At 40.4% G+C, this 11652-nt stretch overlaps 1 protein-coding gene across 3 annotated transcripts in view; it reads right to left on the reverse strand.

Annotated features, from left to right (window-relative positions):
* Positions 1 to 11652, reverse strand: part of si:ch211-200p22.4 (phosphatidylinositol-binding clathrin assembly protein) — an 86486-nt gene that overhangs the window by 24740 nt on the left and 50094 nt on the right. For all 3 annotated transcript variants that reach the window (XM_028606197.1, XM_028606199.1, XM_028606198.1), the window contains 6 exons: positions 11247 to 11358; positions 10675 to 10781; positions 7213 to 7254; positions 3421 to 3506; positions 3143 to 3266; positions 41 to 174 (listed from right to left, as the gene is read on the reverse strand). In XM_028606197.1, coding sequence (XP_028461998.1) covers positions 41 to 174; positions 3143 to 3266; positions 3421 to 3506; positions 7213 to 7254; positions 10675 to 10781; positions 11247 to 11358 — 605 coding nt within the window. The remainder of the gene's footprint in view (positions 1 to 40; positions 175 to 3142; positions 3267 to 3420; positions 3507 to 7212; positions 7255 to 10674; positions 10782 to 11246; positions 11359 to 11652) is intronic.

The raw sequence follows: 11652 nt of genomic DNA on the forward strand, positions 1-11652 counted from the left end.
ACATATTATTGTATATAGAGTCAAACAGGTGCGTGTGTACCTGTTGGCAGACAGCATGGAGGTGAACAACTGTGGGGTTTGTGTGATGTGGTTGTTGTTGGCGCTGCCCATCGACTGGCTGCTGGGGGAGGCAGAGGGAGGAGTCTGCATGCCCATCTCCTTCAGGCGCTGATCCTGACAGACACACACACACACACACACACCACACACACCACACACACCACACACACACACACACACACACACACACACACACACACACACACACACACACACACACACACACACACACACACACACACACACAAAAGAAAAAGAAAAAGACCATAATGTGATCACAACAGAAAGAAAAACACCACAATGTGATCAGGAAAACAATAATTAACCGTCATTTCCCACTGGAAATGAATAGGAGTTTTAGTTGGTAAATCCTGGAAAATGACAAACATATCGTCTTCACTTTAAGGTGTGCACAATGACAATTATACAAATAATACAAAACATACAAATATTCTCTCACAGAAGAAAAACACCCCCAGCTGTCCTCCTGTAGCTTCTTGTTGTTTGGAGATCCTGTCAAGCATCTCATTGCAAACATGCCCAATGAGTCATTATGAATAAAAGCATAAAGGATGACATTTAAATGTGTATCATTTAGTAATATTAAGATAGTTATTGGCTTTAGATGTAAGACTAAAAGCCAGGCCTGCTTCCAATTGAATTTCTAAAGGCAATTTTTTTGCTACATTTTTTCTGCCATGGTTGCCTGGTGGTGTGGTTTTCAGCATGCACAATATATATTATGACAGACAATTAGTTTAAAGTATTTTGATTATATTGGTTTCTAGTGACAAAAAAGCTCTCCCGCACTGTTTTGACGTGATGCTAAAAGCCTCTCAAACCTCAAGACCCTGTCCTGCTGAGACCCAGGTGCAGCTGAAATGCTGACAGATAAACAAACATCAGCAAAGGCCAGCCTCCTCTAAAGCTAAACTGAAACAACGTCAAGAACAATCCAGTGATCGGTTTTGAAATTTGCCTTTTCTTTTTGTTGACTCATGGTGGTTAAGTCAAGAAATACAAAGTCTGATGTGGCTGTGCCTGCAAATGACTTTGAATTAGCACAAACAGTGCTTTCTGGAAAGAGACATTGCTGTTGCGTTTTAAAACGTTGGCACTTGAACACCACAAGCCAGGTGCCATGTAGTTCTGTTGTATTGGAGAGAAGGCAGACATCTCTACGACTGATATCTCCAACACTGGGTGACTCACACCAAAACAAACTGGATTGATAAATAGCACTACAGGTAAGATTATTTTTATTTTTTTTTACATTTTGTATAATGAATGAGTGAGTGTAAATACAATACATTAAATCTATTATAAGTAATCCATACTGTTTCTCCATGCAGTTTATATAACATGTTCAAACATGCATGCACTGTTTTTGTATTATCCCATAATTTATACATTGATTTAAATCATCCTTGCTGTTTTATTGCTTATTTCTTGTGCCATCTGCCTATTACCCACTGGATCGTATGACTTTTGCTGCTGCAATGGCCTAATTTCTCCACAGGGATGAATTCATTTGTGTCTTATATTGTTGGAACATGTACTGGGAAATAACAGTTACAGAAAAAAAATCAGAACACGTACTGTTTGGTAGGTAAGGAAAGCAATTTACAGTGCAACAAAGGCGTAGATTCTCAGTATGGATGGCAACAGAGGGAACGGACATGCTGCATCTCACAGTGCCTTTCTCTATTTCATTTGTACATGGGCACCCAGGTGTTTTAATTCAGTTTAAAAACTCAAACTCTGAAGGTACGGAAATGAGCCAATTGACTTTACAACCTCTTCCACTTTTAAAAGAATTTGGACTTTGAGCAGATTAATATACAGGATGTCCTGCTGTACCAGCCTCGGCCAGGCCGAGTCCTCTTCATTGATATTCTGACGGTGTAGCGAGGAACAAATGGGAACTGATGTTATTGTTTGGGTTAAGGCCCCAGCTGGACAGTAGCTGAGAGTGTATGTGTTGAGTCCATATGGACACCAGAGTGTGCAGACAGCTGGACTACCCCTGCTCACCCCGGCTCTCTCTCTCACTCCGTTTCTTACTCCGTTATGTTCTCACTCACTTTGTCTTCCCTATCCTTCAAACTGAACCCACAGGTAATCAGTGGACCTTGGCAGAAACAGGGCAACCAAGGGCACAGAGTAAACAGCGTGCTAAAATCCAATCAACCGCACGCACAAACAAACACACCAAGACACACTGGTAGTACACAGTGCGCCCTAATCTGCCAGGGTATACACATGTTTCATACACACACACACAAATCAACAAAGCACTCAGAGATACTGGCAACACTAGTAGACACATACTGTATCTTCTCTGCCAGGATGGAAGCATGCTTAACATGCACACACACTCTTACAACCGCTATGTGCCTGTTTTGTAGCTTCACTGCTCTTACTCTATTACAGTTTGCTGTAAGGCAGGACTCCCAAGGCTGGAGCAAGAAATGTCAACACATTTTACACTTGACTTTTCTATTGCTCAGCTCGCCACTGAGACTCTTGGCCTTTATCCTCATCTGGAGTTCAGAACTCACCAAACAGCAAAGTGACTGGGCAATCTATCAGCAACAGCACAGTCGGATTTTCTACAGCACAGCAAATTGCAACACTATATATATAGTTTTGGTTTTTGTATCAAAAATTGTTGCCATTTGTCAGGTCTCAAGTGTCATGTAGCTTCTGCAGATTGGAAGTATATTGTGACCCTGCTTGTACAGTCACAGCATGGTCTTCAATCTGAAGCAATGACGGCAGTTACACGTGTCATTTTGAGGTGTTTTCTTTTGTGATAGGATTGTTTAATTTAAATGACCTAAGATCAAATCCCTGTATGCACGCACTTAACCTGAACGTTTCTGTATCTCATTAAATCTTTTCATGCTTGACTTGTTTTTACACTTTTCCTTATAACCAGGTTTAATTCTCTAACAAGTTTATAAAGTGTTTGATAGCTACCATGTCTAGTTTTGTTTGACCAAAATCTGAATCTGAATGTGCCCTCTGTCAGTCATTCCCAAACTGTGGTGATTTGTTATAAAATTCTAAAATCTGTTACCTTGAGAGCCTGCAGTCTGGCCTGTTCCTCCTCCAGGGCCTGCTGCTTCTCCTTCTCGTCCATGCGGCTGAAGGACATGCCGGTGCTGGAGAGAGTAGAGACGGCGCTGGACAGAGTGGACGCTCTGCAAGACACAAGACAAACTCAAATATTTTTGAACCGATCTTGAGCCAGATTTAGGCAGCCATTTGAATCTACTTGTTTGTTTACGTGTCTTTTAAGGGTTTGGGGGTGATACGTTTGGACAAAACTGGCTGGCAGGCAATTTAGATGTCTACCTGGTGTCTGCATTTAATTCCTTGGTCTTCTTGCCCTCCAGAGAGGCCAGGTGCTGCTCCAAAGCCTCCAGGAGGCTGCTGGGGGCCTGAGAGAGAGAGATAAAAATGAGCACAGGAAAGGAGAAAGACATTCAGTAATCAACTCAACTCTTTGAGAATGCTTTCACACTTTCTTTCTCGCTCTCTCTTATATGCAAAAAAAGACCTCTGTACACACACAGACATACAGACATACAGACACACACACACACAGAGTTGGTCTCACAGGAAGGTAACAGAGTGCATCAGGCTCCAAGAATAGCCATGGCAACATGCAGCAAACACTCACACTGTTAGCAGGAGACTCAAAGGAGAGAGAAAACAAAGGAGGAGGTTGGAAAAACAAAGAGCAAGGGAAAAGGTAGAGAGCGGAGGAGTGGTCGTGTCACTTCTTCACACAGAGAGCAATGGTTTCTGTGCTGTTTCTTTCATTTTTCCCATTCAACTTCCCTTTGCTGTGTATTGCCTTTTTGCCTCGCTTATCTTGGTGAGGTCCTATCATACTTGCACAATGAGTGCCAGGATGCACTCTTTACCCCTAACTTGCCAGTATGTCTCTGCTCTAGTTTAACCAAATCTCTGCACATTTATTCCACATGGTGATTGAGATTAAACGCTAATCTTTTCTTAATTACTTAGATTCTCCTAAAAACTCTTTGTTGTAATATGGCATAAGGCAGCTGCATTAAATTTGAGCTCAACCATTTTGGAGTACAACTTAGTGATCAGGTTACTTGGGGATTGTTGCTATGCTACTACAGAAAACACAATTCAGCTGCAAATTCAAGTTCAACTCCACTTGTTCACATTGCACAACATGTCTTCGGTGCTCGTTTGGTGCCTCGTTAACGCTCAAAAACCAAGGGGAAACAAGAAGGCAAAAGTGAGCAAGGCAGCTGCATTATTAACTTTACAATCAGCGGTTCTTTGGTGCACCATCTACAACTTAACATGCAGGGAAAGACATATTTTGGCTCCCGTTTGGCTGCGGAGAGAGGAAATTCTTCCACTGACAAAATACGACAACGTCACGTCTGTCTCTCTATCCACAAGAATGCAGATTGTGCTGTCAGTAGGGCTGCAGACATGCACGGAAACACACACACACACACAAGGGAGTGTTTTGATTTCCGAGTCCTTTGCGGCTGGCTACATGGCGGGTTCTTGCCAAACTGTTGCCTGGTTGTTAAAGAAACAGAGACTCGCAGAAGAGAAAGAGACCTTCTTTAACGGTCAGTAGGTCTGAATAGGTGAAGAGAGGACCTTGTGTATGCACAGTCAATATTAGCGCACACACACACACACACACGGGTCTCTTCCTTTTGACATATTGTGAGTGCAGCGATACAGTACATCGTTCAGCGATAGCGCCAGCTTTGGGAGGCAGGGAGAGGTAGAAAGAAATTAGAAAAAAGAGAATTCACCCTTTTATCTCTCGGTTTCCTTTTTTTTCTTTACAATAATTACACGCTTAATGCTCAGGTCATTCACTGTTAAAGCACCTCCGCCATGCATGTTGAGGCAATGATGTTGTGCATGACAAATATGAAATAAATTACATCTAGGGAGGAGGGTGAAATTTAAATGAGATGGAAATGGATTTTTTCATGCAGATGTAGACGGAGGGGCGGAGAGGTGAAGCCTCATTTTCTATTCATGAGGTTTCATGTCCTTTTGCTAGTCGTGCCAGAGCTCTGCGTGTGAACTTTGGTGTGTTTGTGTGTATGTATGTGTGTTGGAGGGATACAAGCAACCACCTGAGACCAACACACACACACACACACATTGTACTCAACACCATAGCGCTCCACACAGGAAAGAAAAAACAAGAGCATGCCTGCCAGTCTATGAGGTGTAAGTGTGCCTGTTTGCACACACACATACACAAGCATATAAGGTGTTCATGCAGGGGGGTTAAGCAGGTTGGAGGGGGTAAGCAGTACAGTATGCAACCCACCACCTACAATGTATGATCCTTTTGTTTTCTGCGACAGACGAGGGAGAAGAAAAACGTGTATTTATCGACCACAGCAAACTTTGCAATTTTACTATGAGTAAAACACCCACACAGTCAAGTTACAGCTTTGCACATTGCAATGATTTTTAGTAACGCAAGACCACGGCCACATTTCATTGAGGCTGTAAAAAGTTACATTTGGATCTGTCTTTAAATAGCTTTTCAGGCAGAGAAGCACTTAAGTGCCAACTTTTCAATATAAGTATGGGTCAAAGTATCCAGAAACCTAAAAAACTACCCAGGGCTGCAAGTGAGGATTATTTTCATCATTGATAAATTGGTAAGTTATTTGTAGGGATTCCTGCTTCTGATAGCTAAATTTAGGGTGTCTGCTGATACTCAGAACGGAACTGCTCTCTTTTTGGCACTCAAAATTAAGACGCCGGCACACTGTGACTGAAGCACAGCAGAGACCATGACTTGTGTATTAAATGTGGATCTCTGGGTTGGTGTAGGCTATGCTGCGGTTTCTTTTTTTAAATTGCATGTACAATGCTTACTTTTTTCCCCCCCATCTTAATTTTGCCTCTTGAGTTGATTCAACCAATCAATTCGCTTGACGCTTTTATGCAAGCAACTGTTACCCATGACACCCTGTTCTGCCAAGGTTCACAGAGACGTTAACGTGCATCTTTGGATAAGCATAATTCCAGTTTAATGAGGTCAGAATCTGGTCAAAAAACTGTATTCAATTGTCAAAAAGGCCCACATTTTTTATTTACAATGATATAAAATAGAAAAAAAGCAGCAAACCTCACATTCGATAAGCAACTTTATTTTTATTAGTTTTTTTATCATTGTAAAGTGAATATCTTTGAGTTTTGGACTGTCGGTTAAACAAACCATTTAAAAGACGTTACCGAGGGCTTTAGGAAACCTATTAAAAGACAATCAGCAGATTTAATGATAATTAAAATAATCATTAGTTGCAGCCTTTTTGTTGATGACATTTTCTGTCCATCGAATAATCCACATTCATTTCAACACTAAACCTGATAGATCCCAAAATGACAGTTCATAGTAGTAAGCTGAATTTTAAATGGCTGATTTCAAATATAAAATCTCGCAGCCTGATGTGTAACAGCTAAACCAGGGATATTTATAGTCCCTCTTAGGTCCTCCCATAACCCATTAGGAGGATTAAAAAAAAAAAACATTCTTAAAGTGATTCCTCTAAATTCACAATGCTGTAAGATGAAAAGGCAATCCTTGACGATTGAAAGCAGGAAACCATGTGGTCTATTCCCTCGTAGCAATGCAGTCTTGTCTTTCAAGCCCTTTGTTGTTGCAATTATTATTTTTGTAGATCCAAGGTCTTAGCTCGTTGTTCGCAGTTGCTCAGGGTTTCAAACCCACGTGACACAACCTGCAGGAGGCCTGCTGCTGGCGCAATGTTTAAACCTGTTGTTGCATCTATAATGTGCGTTTAGAAGTGAAAGAGAAAGCAGGAAATCAATCAAGCCAGAGGGGAGTTGCCTAGACTAAGATTGGGTTAGACGAGATGGCTGTTTGAAATAAAAATGAGTGGGTGGAGAGTGAAGTAGAGAGAATGAGTGAACAAGTGGTAAGAGGGGGAACACAGGTATATGTGGGGGGTGAAATCAGGTGAGAATACAGGGGGAGCAATGAAACCACACCCAAGTGTCGAAGGAAAGCAGAGAAGGTAGTAAAGCAAGAAAAGGAGTGAGAATCAGAAAAAGAGAGAAGAAGAAGTGGAAGGTGAGATGTACACTGACCTGTGAGAGATCTGGGATGTCACCCTGATCTATTCCAACTTGCTGTCGTCAAAAACAAACAAATCAACAAAATAAAAAGGGAGAAAGGTAGGTGGGATAAAATGGAGCAGGGTCCATTTGTAAAAAAAGATGAGAAAAAGAAAAAAAAACAGGGGAATCATTACTTCATGCAGCGGCAGTGTCAACATAAACGACAACAGAAATAAACAAGGAAAAGTTTTTCGACATCTGGATTGGCTGATGAACCAACCAATCCTCACAGTGATGCAGACGATGATGACTGGACAGTGATAAATATGTCTGACCAATGAGGGAGAGCGGGCATGGCGACTGATGACTAATGATGTGACAACATTGAACACATTTATAAAAAAAGGACAGCCACGGCAAAATCGTCTCCAAAACAACTCAGACAGGAAACGTGTGTGTGACTTTTCAGGACACACAAAGAACATTAAGTGCTGGAATTTTAAAACATGACTTTTGTTTTTTAAACACTCCTTTTAAATCGTTGATTTATTAGCAGAAAAATGAAATGGTCGATAAAAGTGAATTCCCTCTTCTTCAAAATATGCCATTCTAGACATCTAGCTTTAGCTTTTGAGCTTTGTTTTGTGGATTTTTTAATTTCCATTAAGTTGTCATAGATGATATCCCAAAATAGGCAAACAAAATATAATTATTAAAACTTTTCATTTATCGAAAAGTGACAGCCCAGATGAGTTCAGGTTCAAAGTTTCTGATTTCAGTGATTAAATCAGGGATAGTTAACGTAAAAGCCTAACTGGGCAATGTTGACACGGGATAAAGTTTTTAGAAGTCATGGAAGACATTTTGACACGTCATAGTAGGATGTCAATACTACTAAAATCAATCATGGCTGATTTCATTTAGCTGCTTCAGTTTCAGGGTCCTGGTGTTGTCCATGCTGGCACGCTGTCACGCCGGCCTCTCTCATTGTATTGAATGTTTGATTTTTATAAGAATAAGTGAATAGTGAAGACAATCTACAGCTATTCTTTTTGGTACATTTTGATAATTTCTTTTTTTTTTTTTTTTTTTAATCAATCAATTTGATTTTAGATCATATCTAGGTGCCATGATCTGTTTCAATGTTGTACATCTGGAGAATGAAATATGCTACGCTATACCTGTTTTGGGGGTGATCCATCTAAATTATAACAAAATGGCTGTACAAAATATCGTTTTTCTTCATATTGTGCAGCCCTACTGGCAATGGATTTGTACATAATCTTTTCAAGGATGGTGGTAGAGGCCCTCTACTGTGAATTGTATCTGGATTGTTTTTACAACAATGCATTGTTTCTGAAAATGACAACAATGACTGTTTAAGACAAGAGTCTACTCTATAAAAAGCTACATATATTTTGTGTTAATGTAACTTTTAGTAGTAGTAACAGTCTGTGCAAGTTCTGCACTGTGCTATCCAGCATCTTGTGGGCAGAACAGTGGGTGGTAAAGGCCATGTGCAGCAGCCTGCTTGCGTGCACTGTTGTGCAAAAATCTACTGAGAAAGCTGTCAATTCATGGACATAACATATACTATATATGTCCTATCACAGTGAGTGTGCAAACAACACACGCTTTGGATGCTTTTAGGGTTTGTTTTTCGAAGTTTTCACACCACCCCCCACCAGCTTCACCCTGGTCATCACTTAGATTGAAGGAATATGTTTAGAAACTCCAGATTAGAGTTAAGCCTTACAAAAGCTTTGACATGTTTTAGAAATGTAGTATAAAAACAGAGTAACTCATTATAAGTGTATTTACTGAATGTATGTTTTTTAATTAAGCACTATGATTTTAAAGTGCATCTGTACAAGAACACACACTTCATTTTCAAGGGACCTTAAAATCTAATTATAAAAGACAAAAGGGATTTTTGTGGGGACCATTTATTTGAATGTAAATCAATGCAGAGAATGTGAACCACCAATGTATGGGACAGTTGCTGATTCTCCCCGTTTCAAGTCTGCTGAAACAAGGAGGGAGGGAGGGAGGGAGGGAAGGAAGAGGGCCCGAGAGGAAAGAAAGAAAGAAAGAGGGATGATCTGTGGGCAATGGGTGCAGGATAGCCGCACGAGTATCCGTCTTTGTCAGGAGGAGAGGGGACGAGAAAGGGAGAAGAGAGGATTAGATGGAGCAGTGTGGCGAGCAGAGGGAGAGAGAGCTAACGGAGCGCCTAACCACATCCTCCATCTTAGGGTTATTTTGGATATATATATATATATATATATATATATATATATATATATATATATATATATATGTATATGTGTGTGTGTATGTGTCTGCACAGCAAATGTGGGGCAGTGAGGGTAAGTCAGGTACTCATGTCTGCATATGGTACAGTAGCTGTGTGAGCAAAAGTTGTGGCAGTATGGGGTCTTGTGGAAAATACACCTATCCAAAGTGGCGTTTCAGAACGTTTGAGTTAATGTGTTTTAATATACAGTGCTCAGCATAAGTGAATACACCCATGCTCAAGTTGGCTAAAAAGAGGATTTAAAAAAAATCATCTTTTGGAAATTGATCTTAATGCCGTAATGCGGAAAAATCCAACCCTTAAGACGCAAATTTTCATCGTGAATGAATAATGTATCGTAAATAAATGAATGTTCTTTCTTAAAATACAGGGGGCATAAGTAAGTACACCCTTATGTTAAATTCCCATAGGAGGCAGGCAGAGTTTTATTTTTAAAGGCCAGTTATTTCATGGATCCAGGATACTATGCATCCTGATAAAGTTCCCTTGGCCTTTGGAATTAAAATAGCACCACATCATCACATACCCTTCACCATACCTAGAGATTGGCATGGTTTCATTTCAGTTAGCCTAATAGCTGGTTTGATTTGCATTGAGAGATGATCTTATGGAAAGTACCCCATGCCAATCTCTAGGTATGGTGAAGGGTATGTGATGATGGGGGCTATTTTAATTCCAAGGGAGGCCAAGGGAACTTTATCAGGATGCATAGTATCCTGGATCCATGAAATAACTGGCCTTTAAAAATCTGCCTGCCTCTATGGGAATTTAACATAGGGGTGTGTATACTTATGCCCCCTCTATTTTAAGGAAGAAAATGTATTTATTTACTATGGTAAATTATTCATTCACAAAGAAAATTGGTGTCTTTAAAGGTTGGATTTTTCCTCATTTTTTAAATTAAGGCATTAAGATCAATTTCCAAAATATGATTTTTTTAATCCTCTTTTTTAGTCAATTTTAGCATGGGTGTATTCACTTATGCTGAGCACTGTATTTGTTAAGGGGATGTGGTCAGGACCAGAAACTGACAAGAAATTTTGAGGAAAACGGTAAAATAGTAATTTGCTCTTCCGAAAAAAAATCTGGGGGGTAAAAATTGACAAAAAAAAACCTTGGAAAACCATATGCCTGTGTGTGTGCATGTTCTTTTGTGTGCGAGTGTGTGAATATACCTCGGCCACTTTGAGGAACTCCGACAGCTTCGTCATCCTGTAGAGAAATTTCTTGTAGATGTCCAGAGCATCTTTGCACTGGTTCTTCTTCATGTCAAAGTATTTCTCTATAGAGACAGAAGGGAGGGATGAGGATAAAAACAGAAAAGAGAAATAAAGATAAAAAAAAAAAAAAAAGGAAAATTAAAGTAAGGAAGCGTTGAAGGGAAGGAAGGAAGAGAGAAAGGAGTCAAGAAAATCAGTGCATGATTGATTGGAGACAAACTGAAGCACAAAGTAGCTACATGACAGCTTGTCAAAACCTACTGTGCTGCCATGGCAACCCGACTGTGTGCACATATGTGTTTGTGTGTTTGAGTGTGTTGGGTTTGTGTTTACATATCTGCCATACATGACTGTGTGTGTTTTGTGCATGCATAAACTGTAGCTATACTTACACCTCATTTCTGACACAGTGAGCATCAGTTGGCTCAAGGCTGTGTTCACCCTATTAGAGTGTGTGTGTGTGTGTGTGTATATATATATATGTGTGTGTGTGTGTGTGTGTGTGTGTGTGTCTGAGGGTGTGTTACCCAATAGGTTGATGACCCCTTCATTGTAAGCAGCAAACAGCCTAATGGAGTCTTTGAAGAGCAGCATGAAGGCAGAGTTGATCACTCCGTTGGTCAGCTCGTTAGGGTTGGCCTGGATAGACCAGAGGTAGAGAGAGTGAAAGAGAGAGAAGACATCTCTGTCACATCTTTCCAAGGCTTTTCAGAAGAAAAATCCATCGCTTTTAGACATCTTTTTTTCCCCAACTAAAACCACCTCTCTCACTTTGTATGATGCAGACAAATCTCCAGTCACAGGGCAACTGTCAATTCAGTTTAGGTGGGTAAAAGCCTAATGCACAGACACAGAGCAGCACACACCCATACACAAATGCATTCCAATAGGAAACTTCACCATCCATTTGTATTGCTCTTTGAAGCTTGCTGG

The sequence above is a fragment of the Perca flavescens genome, chromosome 19 (genome assembly GCF_004354835.1).
Source record: "Perca flavescens isolate YP-PL-M2 chromosome 19, PFLA_1.0, whole genome shotgun sequence".
In the NCBI taxonomy this organism is placed as follows: domain Eukaryota; kingdom Metazoa; phylum Chordata; class Actinopteri; order Perciformes; family Percidae; genus Perca; species Perca flavescens.